This window comes from Triturus cristatus, chromosome 1_1 (assembly GCF_964204655.1).
Source record: "Triturus cristatus chromosome 1_1, aTriCri1.1, whole genome shotgun sequence".
Taxonomy (NCBI): domain Eukaryota; kingdom Metazoa; phylum Chordata; class Amphibia; order Caudata; family Salamandridae; genus Triturus; species Triturus cristatus.
In genome coordinates this window covers 133,259,561-133,275,280 of record NC_140579.1, presented here as the reverse complement: position 1 = coordinate 133,275,280, position 15,720 = coordinate 133,259,561, and the positions used below count along the sequence as shown (strand labels likewise).

The following is a 15,720-nucleotide window of genomic DNA, read 5'->3' as shown; positions in this document are numbered from 1 at the left end:
CTGTCATTTCACTCTGTCTTTCTGTTTGTACTTCCTTGCATCACCTCCCAAGCATACGCACTCTATCTGTCTCGCTGTTTCTCATGTAAATCCATTTTCCTTCCTTTGGTGTTGTCAATGTTTTAGAGTACCTCCTTCACACACCTTTACATAAAATGTTAATTACAACTGCAACATATGCAGAGAGTCCAAGTGATGGAGGTGCAGATAGTCGAAGCACCTTTATGTTGTTGGTAGATTTATATAGCGCAACTTATCACCCGTGAGGGTATCCAGGCGCTGTCTGTGGGCACAGAGAGATTAAGTGATTTGCCAGAATCACAGGATGTTGTGCCAATGCAGAGACTCAAACCTGGATCCCCAGCTCATGAGTCAGCAGCTCTGGCCGCTATGCCACATCTGTCAATGTGTAAAACTCACACTGCCTTTAGTCTCTATTCGGGAGCGCTCAGTCATGCCTAGTCCTGTGCACCCACCGACAGCCCAAACTCACCCTAGGCCCGTATTATGTGTCAGGCACACTGTTCATATTTATTTAAACAGGTGCGCCAGGTACAAACATGAACACTATTCCCGATTACAAAGCATGCACTGCCCTGAGGGCAGCCATAAACTCTGGGCAGCCCATTTGATTCAGTAAGATAGAGAGCTCCTGCTTTAATCAGCTGCACCTTGTTTCACAGTGTAAGCAGCACCCGCCTACACTTTACAGAGGGGACAGAGAACCCCTTGCAGGTGGGTGTACCCACCTGCTGGGTAATGTCTGGAGGTCCATGGGAACCCCACTGTCCACTCCAGAGACCTGCCCTCTCACCTTTTTGTGGCACACTGTTAGTGGGCCTCCTGAGAGCTTCTTTGCCTTTGCACCCACGTCCATAATTGAGTGCAGGCACAGAGACAAGAGATTCCCTCATTTGCATGGGGCCACACTCTCATGCAAATGAGGGAATGCCCTACATGTGCGCCAGCAGTTTCCGTATTACAGAAGGTAACTCCCAGGCGTCTACGCCCCTTCTGTAATACCATTGTACCTCGGGACAAAATGTGTAATACGGTTCCTGGACAAGACTCAGTGCACAGAATTCAGCTTATGTTGATTGAAAAAAAACTGCAGAAACATAACACCCGGAAAAACAAATACTGTCGGGGGATGCAAGTTGAAGAAATTCCTGTTAAATGCAAACAGGAACTGTATTACTGACAAGGATTAACTTACAGGTTTTTACAGTAATTGCTGAGAACTCCGTTATTGTTTTTGTTTGTAACCTGAAGTATATAAACATAGGACCCAATAGCGACCTGTTTGAAAGTAAGAGGCTTATATACAGGGCCCTTGCGCCACCAGTGCGCCACGTTTAATATGGGAAAAAGTGACGTACCATTGGCTCAAGGGGCTTGTAATTAAGTCCCTAAGTTTTTAATTGCCGTCGCCCCACCGAAAGCCATGCCGGGGCCCTCGATTTGCTTCAGCTCTCCTGATATTTTACTCACTATGTTCTGCACCAAGATCAGGCCCTTACTCTGCTCGCTTCCACCTTGCCCCAAGGCCATCACTCTGCTCCCCTCATGCCCTTTCTCTGCTCCCTGCAAACCATAACTTTTCTTTGCTCACCCTTCAGGCCCTAACTCTTCTCTACCCCTCCCTCCAGATGTTCACATTGTGCAATGGATGTCCAGCTGTGAGTTCCGGGATGATGGCTCCACTGCAGCGGTTTACCAATACGCCTTCGATGGACACGACTTCATCAGCTTCGACAAGGACAGACTGACATTCACGGCGGCCATGGATGCAGCCAAGATCACACAGGACCGATGGAACTCGGAGAGGATCATCGCCCAGCGCTGGAAGGCCTACCTGGAGGGGAGGTGCATCGAGTATCTGAAGAGATACTGGGAGTACGGGAAGGAGAGTTTGCAGAAAGGTATGGCATGGGTATTTAAATAGCGCCAACTATCTGGCTCAAACACTTGAGGGTAGTGCGGACAAGTAGCACTACCCTCCGTAGAGCCCAGTGTTAGTGAGGTAGTCAAGGGAGAGGGTAATAGTTAGTCATGCTGAGTCCTTTCAGTGCCACGGAGTCTAAAACTATTCTCACTGCAGATTAATACAACAATGTGCAGGCTCTGGGAGTGCTGCTTGTTAATGGTAGTAACACTCTTATACACATAGACCAGTTTGTCATGCTGTAGTGGACTTCTGATCTCATTCCTGCACACGTCAGCATGCCATTATTTATGGGTCAGATTTTGTTATCAAATAGCAGAAGGTGCTTTGCAGTCTGGACACTGGAGCGGCTTATAGATCTATAAAATGAGGTTTGATTGCACAGCCAACCGAAAGATGGAGCGGAAACACACATGTATATTTTATAATTTGTTTCTAATTAGGTCTCTCCTAACACTGGCAGGCTGAGGTCATGCAAAATACAAATTGTGCACTTATAATTACTATGATTTCTCAGATGGCAGTTATTCTTATTTCTAATCAGTTTTAGGCTTTTCTTTCTTATTTACTTCTTCCTGTTGTTGTTGATTGAAGCTATTAGTTGTTTCATTTATGTTTGGCGTTGTCATTAAACACTTTGTTTGCATTACGTCCTATGTCAGTCTTGAAACACAACTGGTCTGCAGAACTGTGAGAGGGACATCCTGGTGCACTAGTCTGCCAGCCCCTGGAGCTTGTACCTGGCTTACTGCAGATGGGAGTGAGGCAGGTAGGCGTGAGAAGGTGGACCATTGAAGGGCCCGGGACGAAGAGTTAGAAGAGGATGAGGAAGAGGAGGATGACGATGGAACGTAGGAACCAGGAGGACGAAGAGGAGCAGGACTAAGAAATACCAGAAGGAATAAATGAAATTGAGGTGCTGATGAAGAGAAATACCAGAACAGACTAGCACGACCACTAGGATGACCATATCTAGGAGGAGAACAAAGAGGATATAGAAGAAGACCAAGAGGAGGAAAAAGAGGAGCGCCAGAAGGACCAGTGTAGTGAAGGATGATCATGGAATCGAGGTGATTGATCAAGTATATTTATTTTAAGTAGATGGTACAGGATAAGTGTACATAAATTAAGTTAAAGTAAAGGAAATAATAAACATATAATAACCCCACCAGGAGCAGGATGGTACCAGCTCAGCCCTAACTCTCAACTGACAACCAAGAGCACTGCAGCATTCTAATACATCATCATGATGTCAACATTCTACAGGCTAGGCAGGAGTCTATGGGGAAATATGTGAAGTACCATTACTACACATCTTCCCCTTTTACCATATCAACAAAAATTCAAGGCTCAAACAATGAAGTAAGAAGAAAACAAAGTAAGGAAGAATGAGAAAACACTCGAAGAAGGAACAACACGAAAAGAACATTAAGAATGAGAATAGGAGAAAGCAATAAAAGCATAAGTGAAACAGGTAAGTAACACCATGAAGAAAAACTAGAAAAGATGAAAGAAACAAAGCTAGGGTGCACTTGAGAAGGACAAGAACTAAACGAGGAAGAAAGAAGAAAGATTATGAAAGAAACAATGCTAGAATGCACTGAAAAAGACATGAACTAAGCGAGGAAGAAAGAAGAAAAATTATGAAAGATGCAAGAAGGAAGACAGGACATCTTCTCCTTCAACAACAATATAGAAAAGAGAAAGAGGAAAACAGAACGAAGAATACACTGAAAGACGCAGGGTAACACGTACAGAAAAAACGTTCACGATACAGCGAGGCACACCAGTTGGCCATATTGGAATGGATGCATGAATCAGAGAACGCAGAGCAATGCAAAGAAAACAGAACAAATAAAAGCAAGAAAAATTACTCCCGCAAGAGAACATAAGATCTCCAACACATAAATGAGAAGAAAGGTGAGTAAAAGAAAACTACACCCAACAGGAGTAACAATAACGAATGAATTAAAAGAAAATCTTAGTTGCCAGGAAAAGTTAGAATGGAAACTTTGCGCAAAATGAAACAAAACCTGGCATAACTTAAGAAGAACATTTAACAACAGGAGTTCCGTGCACAGAACCGCTGTAAATACTCATGAGTGAACATATTGAATAAATAAGAAAATTCAGGAGTCGACAACCTAAAAGAAGAAATTTCCATAAAACAGCATAAAATGAAACATTTTCTAAAATAAAACTTGTGAGAAAAATGCATTGTGCAAGAATTCAAGCGAAAGTGCGAAAAATTCTGCAAATAACTAAGCATTCAAACAAGTATAGAAAATTACATGCATCATAAAATATGAATAAAATGGGAACAGCTGTTTGAAATAAATATAGTAAGTCATAAAAGACATAACAATCAAGATCTACAGAAAATTCTTGAATGAAATAAGTGCCGAAACACAACATGCATCAACTAAACGAAGGAACAGAATTCTGAAAATCAATGAGCAGTCAAACCTGCGAAGGAAAATTCATCATTAAAGAAAATGAAGAACATGAAACTCTTTTAAATATGTGTTCGAGGCATGTGGGCTGCTGAATTCATATCTGTGCATAGATCGCCGCCTAGTGTTGGGTCCGGATGTTTGCACGTTGTTGTCCTGGAAGAGTCTTCGAAGTATCCTGGGATAGGTGACTCCTCCCCTGGACAACAGTGCGCATGGGCATCCTCTCCATCCTCAGATTGTTTTTTTCCGCCATTGGGTTCGGATGTGCTATCTTAACTCAAGTTAGGAAAAACTTTGTCGAGGCCAAAAGGCCTTTAGTTCGCGTTGGTACTGTTTTCTCGATCGGTTTCGATACTACCTATGTTAGTTTACTAACTTTCAGAACCGACTTTTCGCATCTTACCTGCCCATCGACGACATCGACGATGGAATCGAGGACACCATTCAAGAGGTGTCCGGTATGCAATGCGAAATATCCCCACATCGACGTCCATCCGGTGTGCAACAAATGCCTTTCGCCGGATCACGCCGAATCTACATGCATGGCCTGTGCCCGGTTCCGTTCCAAGAAGACTCTACGGAATCGACGAGCGGCGAGACTCGAAGCACAGCACGCGGCACCGGCCCCGGCAGACATCTTCAGCGCCGAGTCCGAAGATGTCGAAGAATTGGAGATCCTACCCTCCAGTCCCGTTTCCGAACATGACTCCGGATCGGACGACGTCGACGAATCACTCTTTCGCAGAGATGAAGACGACACCGAGGTAGGAGACTACGATGAGGCCTTAGGGGCCGAAGAGAGTAGCCCCAATGACGAGCAAGGCCTACCCGTTCAGACTGAAGAGAGCCCAGTGCCACAGTCTATGGCTCCGGTCGAGGGATCGCCTTCGGGCCTTACCCGAGACCTATCCCGCAGTTCTTCGGCCCCGCCCTCGGGCCCGGCCTCGGACATTCAGCGGCAGCCATTATTACCTGAACCGGCTGGTTTCCCTTCTTCCAAACCGAAACCGAAAGCTGCACTGGTTCAATTGAAACCGAAACCAAAAGTGGCGCTGGTCGGATCGAGGCCTTCCACACCTTCGACGCCAGCGAAACGCGTCGGCACCGAGCGCACCAAGCGAGACTTCGGTGCCGAACTTGAAGCGGCCGACGTCGGAGTCGGCATACGGAAAAAGGCCTTCGGTGCCACCAGACCTGCTCGGCTCCCGGCGCCGACGCCATCGACTCCGACACCAAAGGTCACACTGCCTGCTGCGTCTCACATCGCTTCCACGGCAACACCAAAGCCTCATACATCGAAGACGTCGACGGCCATTCCCGCCCCTCGACTCGATGACCCACCAGCGCCGAAAAAGTCCACGGCCGCCTCTACAGACCTGGTCGGCGCTAAAGCCTCAAAGGCGCTCCAAGTGCGACCTGTTGCGGCACAAAGCAGCAAAACCAAAACGGTCCTCCAGGACACGTCGGGCTCCGGCACAATAAAAGCTCCAGCAGCCTCTTCGGCGCCAGCCAACATTACTTTTGGCCTGCCTCCATCCACGGTCCCGAAAATGTTCCAACTCAGGACACGGGTCACCCACACCACGATTACACCTGCTGAGACGTCTCCGTCACATCTCATCGACGCCAACACTGGCAGGATGGTTATCCACGAACGGAGGATAACTTCGGAGCCACCTTTGGACCCTTTCCGGATCCCACTAAAAAGAAAGCTGCCTGTGGACTCAGAACCTGTCCTTTGCGAATCTTTCCACTCGCCCTACCAGGATCCACAATCATTCTCTCCCACACACTCCGACACGGATGCGTTGGAGGACTACATGGGTGACCAAGTCCCCTACCACGGAGACATAGACCCTGATGACCAACAGGACCCTGATCAAACTTGGGGCGACCCTGTAGACCCAGGTGCACCTCTAGATGCACAGGACCCACAACTCTATGGGGCGAAAACATCTCCCACAGAGGACACTGCAGCGTTCAACGCTCTTATTGAACGTGCTGCGAATAATCATGGAGTGCAGCTTCACTCTGACACCGTCGAGGACGACTTTCTTATGGACACCTTCGCATCCTCAGAAAGGCATGTAAAAACTCTGCCCATGTTGAAAGGGGTCCTCAAACCTGCCAAGGACATCTTCAAAGAACCCACCAGGGCGCAGGTGATAAACCCCAGGATCGATAAGAAATACAGATCGGCGCCTGGGGACCCTACTTACATCAGAGGCCAATTACCACTAGACACCATTGTCGTAGCGAATGCTCGCAAGAGGGCACACTCGCAAACGACAGGTGATGCTCCTCCCCCGGACAAAGAGTCCAAGGTGTTAGAGACCTCTGGCAAGTGAGTTGCCGCCCAGGCTGCCAACATATGGCGCATAGCCAACACTCAAGCGCTCCTCGCTCGCTACGATAGAGCGCACTATGACACATTGGAGCAACTACTCCAACATCTCCCTGACCAGTTCAAAGAAGGTGCAGAAATTCTTATCAGAGAGGGACAGCTACTCACAAATGCTTCCATCAAGTGTGCACTAGATGGGGGAGGAGCCAAGATGGCGACCGGAGCAGACGCTTGAGCGCCCGGCTCCGTCGGTCCGTGGCCTCGGACTACTATCCTGATGCCCATCCTCGCCGATTTTCGAGGTGAAACGTGTGCGAAGACGCGCTGACCGTGCTGCCGCTTTCCCGGAGTCTCAGCCCGCCCGGATGCCCGAGTTCTGGGTGCTTTTGTCTTCGGCACTGAAATCCTGCGCCATTACGGCCTTTGCTGGCCCCCTGGAAGCTCCGCAGTTACCGGACCAGCGAGCGCTAACCTGAGCCCCGCGGTCCCGATCTCCCCTCGCACCACGGATCGCTGCCGGATGAGCCCGGAGAGGGACGGCCGGACACCTTCTGCACCCTGTGCCGGCCGGGCTGGAGCTGTGGGGTGGGCCCCGGTGCGGCGTGACTCCGGCCCCGCTCTGATGACCGCGCTGTGGGATGCTGCTGCCCCCTTCGCCTATTGCCTAGCCAGCGGCGAGGGGAACCTGCGAGAAGAGAAGCGATTGTCGGCCGTTCCCGTTGCGGCGTAGACCTGAGGGGAATTGACTCCTTGCCACGACTCCCCCCCCCCCCCTCGGCCATTGTAACGTATAGCGGCAAAACATGGCGCTGAGTGCCTGCTCGAGGCTGGGGGGTGCTACTCTGGTCTCGCCCGCTGCCCACTTCGCCCTCCCTCTTACGGACACCAGCCCCACGGTGCCGTCCCGGATTGCTGCCGCTGTGGGGGCCCAGCCTCTGCCGACATGCGGCTCCGTTCTGGCTGCCCTGCGGGACTTCCAACTACAGATGTGCGCTGGCCTGCAAGCGCTGAGTGAGCGGCTTGACCCCATACTGTCGGCTGCGGGTCGTGAGCGCACTGTTTGTCATCTACAGGGCGTGGATCTCCCGGTGCTTTTGTCCACTTGCGGGGACGCAACGGCGGTGTATGACTGTGCTACACTGATGCCTTCACCTGGCGCTCCCGGCGCTCAGGGTACACCGCTCTACACCTCAACTGCGGACACTTTGTCCCCCTGGTCATGGCTGCCTGACTCATTGTTGCCTGCCTCGCCGCGTCCGCTGGACTATCCTGTTGAGCGATACCTAACGGCGTCGAGGAACCGTCCGCGGTGGTCCACGGCTTACTTTTTGTGGAACTCCTGTACCTTAATTGCCAGGTTTGGATTTTATGTGGTGCAAAGAGGGACCTCAACCGATGGTTGGCGGCCATTTCGTGATCCTACTTCACCATCCTTTCACGAGCGGCCATCTTGTCTTTGTCTGCTCGGGACACGGGGCCTTCATGCAGGGGCTGGTTTAATCCCACGCCCGCGATCGGGCCAGGGCTAGACTGACTTCTATTGCCAGGGTTTATGGACGGGCTGGCCTGGGACTGGAACTGTATGTCTGTTTTGCGCGCACTCCTCGCGACTTGTGTCCATTCGCTTACACTGTGGTGCCATGGTGTCTTCGCATGCCGTTTTTTGGAGTAGTGGGCTCTCAGTGTGTGGGGGCCAGGACTGGCTGATGGTTCGGGGCGCTCTGGTGTCCCGTGGGCTCCTCCCCACCTTCTTTTCTGTTTTCTTATTTTCTTTACTCTATTCCCACTTTCTCTCTTCTCTATATTTCGGGTTCATTGGGCGACAGGCACTATGTCGGGGGGGGGGTAGGCCGTAGCCTCCGCATTGGTGTAGGGTGGGGGGATAATACTCTGTTCTTAATTAGTTCTATGGGCCTTTTTTCTTCTATGTCTCTGCGCTCTACTTTCTTCGATTCGGGGTCCGGGTGTGGGGTGGATCAAGTGGGGGCGGCTCCGGAGGGGTGCGTACTTGTTCATGTGACTATCCTGTTATATTTCTGCACCGCCTCACTGTCTGAGTTTTTTACTTCCATTGTTGTTCTTACTGATGTTGCTGCTCTCCCGTGTGGTGAGGCTATCTTGCGGACTCGAATCTCCTTTGTTCTTATCCTTCATTGACTTTTTTCTTTGATAAAATAATCTAAAACTTAAAATTAACCTTCACTTCTCCTTCCCCGGGTGTCAGAGATATCTCCAGTATGTGACTCATAACTCGTTGTTAATCCTGACCATTGACGCACGGGGGGTGTAATGTGGGTATCAGTGCTTCATTGTATCGTGGCCGGCCTGACGGTTGTAGGCCCGTATTTGTTCTTTTAAGATGCACAAATAAAGGTTTTTTTTTAAAAAAAAAAAAAAAAAAAAAAAAAAAGTGTGCACTAGATGCCGCAGACACGGCTGCCAGGGCCATAAACACAAGCGTCATGCTGCGACGACATGCCTGGTTGCGAATCTCCGGATTCAAACCTGAGGTGCAAAATAATATACTCAACCAGCCTGTCAACCCCGACTATTTATTCGGACCGGAGGTTGACACCACCCTTGAGAAAATAAAAAAGGACACGGACACCGCAAAGTCCATGGGGGCTCTCCAGACTCAGTCCTTTCGGAGCAGCTCCTTTCGTCGCCCCGGAAATAGAGGAGCAGGTAGAGGACAGGGGTCACAGCAGACATACAACAAGGGCAATACACAAACCACCTACGATAAAAACACCCGGGGTGGATATCGTGGCTCCAGTACAAAGGGAAGAGGATGCGGCTACGGCAACACCAGGTCCTCCCCCAAGAACAAGCAGTGACGCCCTCTCCCTTCCTCCCGACCACATAACACCTGTCGGGGGAAGGCTACAAAGGTTCCTGTCCACGTGGAACTCCATCACCACGGACAGGTGGGTCAAAGATATTGTCAAATACGGTTACTGTCTAGAGCTAACCTCCACTCCACCCACAATTCCTCCAAGAAACCGTCCTATGTCCTCAGAGCACTTAACGCTCTTACAGCAGGAGGTGCAAAGTATGCTTCTAAAAGGCGCTATAGAGGTCGTACCCGTCCACGAGCAGGGTACGGGAGTGTACTCCCTCTACTTTTTAATACCGAAAAAGGACGGGTCACTCAGACCTATACTAGACCTAAGACCCCTGAACCAGTACATTCTTTCCGAGCACTTTCACATGCTCACTCTCCAGCAAGTCCTTCCGCTTCTCAAGCAGGGAGACTTCCTAGCCACGCTGGACCTCAAGGATGCGTATTTCCACATACCCATTCACCCCTCACACAAAAAATACCTCAGGTTCACTGTTCAGGGGCAGCACTACCAATTCAAAGTCCTTCCCTTCGGCGTGACAACAGCACCCAGGGTTTTCACGAAGTGCCTAGCTACTGTGGCGGCACATCTACGGAGGCAGCACGTACACGTCTACCCCTACCTGGACGACTGGCTCGTTCAAGCACAATCAGCCCAGCAATGTGCCAACCACATGTCCCGCACCATTCACCTCCTTCACAGTCTGGGATTCTCACTAAATTACCCGAAATCCCATCTCCAGCCCGCACACGTACAACAGTACCTAGGTGCGACTATAGACACTCTGGCGGCCACAGCTCAGCCAAATTTAGTGAGGATCAACAGCATGCAAATGCTGATCTCCAGGTTCAAACCCCAACACTCACTTCCAGCGCGAGTGTTCATGCAGTTGATAGGCATGATGGCCTCCTGCATTTTCATAGTCCCACACGCGAGATTACATATGCGCCCGCTTCAGGAGTGCTTAGCACGTCAGTGGAATCGGGCTCAAGGACAGTTGAAAGACCTAGTGTTGGTGAGCGGTCGGGCATACAACTCTCTGCATTGGTGGAATCCACAAAACCTTTGCAAGGGCCGACCGTTCCAAGAGCCTGTTCCACAAATAGTACTGACAGCGGACGCGTCTCTCCAGGGATGGGGAGCTCATGTACTCCACTACACAGTGCAGGGACTATGGACGACACAACAGAAGAAGATGCACATCAACCTTCTGGAACTGATGGCAATCTTCCTGGCCATGAAGGCATTCAAAGTACATCTGTGCAACAAAGTCGTGTTGATCCGGACGGACAACATGACTGCCATGTACTACATACAGAAGCAGGGAGGAACACACTCTCCACAGTTGTCTCATCTGGCTCAGAGCATGTGGAAGTGGGCCATTCAGAGGAACATGTTCCTCATGGCAGAGCACCTCCCGGGCAAGGACAACCAGATGGCGGATCTGCTCAGCAGACACAGCCACCAGATGCACGAGTGGGAGCTACACCCTTCAGTACTCCAACCGAGACACCACAGACTTCCTTAAAAAATTGGACCAGATGACATTTGTGGAAGGAACCAATATCCTAGTGACTCTAGACGTCGTATCCTTATACACAGAGATACCGCAGGATGAGGGCCTAGCAGTACTGAATAGCTTTCTCAACACACGAGCAAAACCGGAGAAAGTTCCTTCCCAATTCCTAATGGAACTGGCAACATTTGCACTGAAAAACAACTACTTCAGCTTCAAGGATGAGTTCTTCTACCAAACAAAAGGCGTGGCCATGGGCTGTCCTTTTGCCCCGGAATTAGCGGTTTTATTCATGTCTATGTATGAAGAAACTTTCATTTACCACAACAATCCTTTTACAGAGTTCATTGGAAGCTGGGTCCGGTATATAGATGACATCTTTATGATTTGGACTGGGGCGGAAGAACAACTACATTCCTTTTTTCTGTGGCTCAACAACCGCACAGAAGACATAAAATTCAGTATGAACCATTCAAAAAGCAAAATGGCATTCCTTGACGTGGAAATCTACGTCACGGACGGCCATCTAGCCACGACACTCTTCAAAAAAAAGACCGACAAGAACAAGGCTCTACATTTCTCTAGTAATCATCCACGAAGCCTCAAGGAAAATCTACCGTATGGGCAATTTTTGCGCATTCGCCGCAATTGTACTTTCAAAGATGAATACTTTCTCCACTCAGAAGCCCTGAAGAATAACCTTTTGTTACGAGGTTATCCTAAGAAACTCCTAAAAAGAGCCATAAAAAGAGCGTGGTGGACCCCACGTGAGACACTGCTAGAAAAGCAAACACCAGCGAAGATCAACAGGATAGTCTGTGTGACTACATTCGGCCCAACATCCAACTGGTTAAAAAAAACAATCAATCAAAATTGGCACTTAGTCAGACAGCTGGACCCGTTACTAAAAGAAACTCCCCTGTTTGCCTTCAAAAAGGACAAAAGTATCGCCAACCAAATCGTACGGGCAGCCATGCCAAAAACTAAAAATGCCACAATCAGAAGCTTCCTTAGCTTACCCCCCATACAGGGGCACCACAAATGTGGCACCTGTACATGCTGCGAATCAACCATCGAGGGTGACTGCTTCTCACACAATGGGATCAACTGGAAACATGAAACGTTTTCAAATTGTAAATCAAAATTCGTGGTATATGGAATTCTATGCCCCTGCATGAAGTTGTACATTGGGAAGACCAATCAAGAAATCAGACAGAGGATCCAACAACACAAATCAAGAATTCGCAAAAATACTGTGAATGCACCACTCGTCAACCATTGGTCCTCAAAAAACCACACAGAAAGAGAGTTGAGATGGACCATCATTTCGAAAGTCGAAAAGGACGCGAGAGGTGGGGACCTGGATTCAAAACTACTAAGACGGGAAGCAATGTTGATCATCAAATTCAACACGTCAGTTGACGGACTTAACGAACTTTCCGAAATCTTCAACCTATAAAATCAGAGTTTAGGAAGATAATGACCATTGGACCCCAAAAAACTGAGAGGCAAACCTGCCATAGTTCTAAGCCTGATTGACAACAGCCCAGAGGCACTATGATCACCCACCTTGGAAAATAAATACTTAATTCTCTTCCGAAACCAACGATTGACCTGCCATAACAAGTTGAACCACTTACAAAGAAGAATTCTACAGTGATTGATACAAACAATCATTATCCCCGTGTGTTGGACAAAATAAAGCTTTGTTGTTCAAAAGAGAGGCCACTAACTCCAGAAAACTACATTTCCCAGAAACACGCAGACTGACGCTACGCTTTCACGTAACGCGTCAATCAGTGAAGAACACTCCTCTGCAAGAATCGGAACCGAGCAGAATAGCGAAGTCACAGAACCCCAACGAGACGCGGGAAATTCGTCACATTAAGGTGAGATTCTGAACCATCAGCATGGGCGCACATACAAACAATAACGGAGACTTCATACTCACGAGTCACACTTTCTTGTTTAATTTAGTGAGACGAATACAACCGGCAAACTTTGGAGCCATGTTTTAAACAAACGGCCGGTATCTAGACGACCAGTCACACCGAGGAGTCGGAAAGAACGAACAAAGACCCCCGAAATTTGGCACCTTGACGTACGCTTCAAGTAAGCACCATACCACTAGTCTGACTGACCCCTGACTTGTAGAAGAGAGTTTTATCTGTTGTGTCATGTTAAGGCAGACCAGATTGGATTACATCTCGTGTATTTTTTGGTTTGACAGAACAAATTCGGGCTCAACAGTTCGAGGGAATACATCCCCTGTGAGGCATTGACTGCATTGAAGTTGCAGGTGAGAACTTTAAACATAGCGCTTCCACCCCAGTTTTTAAGAGATAGGACATTGGGTAAAAACAATTTTCTGTTCATCTATTGCAGTACATTGGTCCTGATGAGGTTCCCAGCAAGATACGGGTTCCGAAACGCGTAGACCTTACGAACAAAGGCCAATCGATCATCTAAAAAACCTTTCTCAAAAAAGAAAGAGTACAGGCAAAGAAAGTACAGAAAATCTTTTTGGATGGCCTTCATGTGTCAGTCGACACAGCGTTTATCTAGTTTTTTGATGTTTTTTTGATATTTATTGAAGAATATGAATGGGTGTGTATGGGTATGAATGTTGTTCAGTTCAAAATTGCATTTTTGAAGGTGTCGAAATCTTATGAATTTGTATTTGCACTGTGTCACATTATTATTGATCAAAATATGGTGTGGTTTTTTATGAAAAGATCATGAATTGTTCTAAATCTAAAAAAATATGATGTAATTGAGTTACCTCTTTGATTAAATCTGACGGAAAAAGAAGTCCACTTTGTGATTGCTTAATTCAACACACAGTTAAAACAAGAGCAGGCAAAAGCCTTGTGCAGCATTGGCACTCTACTTGGTACTTATTAAACGACTTGGCCTTGCTGCCATCAAGTCAAACCCTGAACTGTTTTTCTAGTTTATTAGCAGGTGCATACCTGCGAGGTTGTCCAAAGGGAAAAAGATAACCCTGGGAATAGGTATTTGTTCACTTAGTTTGTTTTTTCATATAGAGGTGTTGTTTTGGTGTAGGGAGTATCATTAGTATAAGACAGACAACCAAAAAGTTGTTGAGACAGACCAATATAAACCATGATGGACGGTGACACCTTCGCATATAGCGAGGAACATATCTCAAAATTGATCAATGATCCTCCTCTTTTTGCTTCGGTGACATTAAGCGCTACAGCCAAAATCACAAATGAATCTGACAGGTTGATCAGATTAAAGAAAAAACAAATCAGAACGGACCTCCACGGCCACTTTCTTGTGGAACATCTAAGGGCAGGAACAATTCCAGGAGGTCTACAAATACGCAATGTACCTGTAATCTTTACAGAGGATCCGACTTATAAAAAAGGTTACAGCCTTATCGAAACCAAATGCAGTAGGGACCTAATGGTCCTCACTGTAGAGACAGCACAAAGACTATCGAAACAACAACTAGAAGAGATAGCTATCTTGGAATCTGAAATAAAAACAAACCAATTGATTACGGATTCAAAAACACTTCTGGAAAAAGTGGACAAAGAAATATTGGAGTTTAAAGATTTTTCTATCAATCAAAAGGGAGCAAAGTTCGAAAAAGACAGAAACAACTTTTCAATGGAGAAAACTTATCCCTATCTTCAATCAGATTTCTATTCGAGACCGGAATCACGCAGGTTCCTGCCTGAATTTCAAGGGTGATCGAGGACCAATTTTATTACCTTTTCTGACACAACATCTTCCAGCGGAAGTGAGGCTGAAACTCCGACTAATCGCCAAGAGTTCAATAGACGAGGAAACTACCAGCAAAATTTCCAACAACAACCGTCTTTTTTAGGAAGGGGCCGCCAAAAACCACGAGGCAGGATGCGATACAGCAACCAACCATGGGAAATGTCAACGAGGAGACACAACTACAAAAACTAGACAAATCACTGATCTACAATTTATCAGACAAAATTTTAACACATGCGGAATTGAGCGTGCTGGAAAAGGGCCTGACCTTTGTCCCCTCTAGAGATACCAACTTCATCCAAACTAAAACTGAATTCATTGAGTTCTGTAGAAAAATCCGTCTGACCACCTTTTTCAAAGATAACCCGACGACCACAAACGTCGAATCCACAGGTTTAAGGAAAAAATCTACATTTTGCCCTCCCCCGGGAAAGATTCCTAAAGAGGTCATCTTGTTTGAGAAAGTTATATTATCGGCCATAACAGATGCAGAACAAAAAAGGAAACGATACACAAAAGCGAACATCACCAAAACTCAAAGAGATGCCTTAATTGAATTAAAAAATGACCCATCAATAACAATAAAACAAGCCGATAAGGGCGGGTCAATTGTGGTATGGGGTACAGATCGCTACACGGCAGAGGTGAACAGACAACTTAACAACGAACGTTGTTATAAAAAAATATCGTATGACCCAACTTTTGAACTACAAGGAAAACTGTTCAACATACTCCAAAAAGGCTTTGACCAAGGCTTTCTAGGAAAACACGAATATGATTTCTTGAAAAACAAACATCCACACATTCCAATATTCTACGTTTTACCTAAAGTCCACAAGGATTTATCTTGCCCCCCTGGC

At 47.4% G+C, this 15,720-nt stretch overlaps 1 protein-coding gene across 1 annotated transcript in view; it reads left to right on the top strand.

Moving 5' to 3' along the window:
• The window catches only part of LOC146869802 (uncharacterized), a 508,722-nt gene that overhangs the window by 354,368 nt on the left and 138,634 nt on the right, over window positions 1–15,720 (top strand). The window contains exon 16 of the mRNA XM_085640499.1: window positions 1,650–1,922. Coding sequence (XP_085496625.1) covers window positions 1,650–1,922 — 273 coding nt within the window. The remainder of the gene's footprint in view (window positions 1–1,649; window positions 1,923–15,720) is intronic.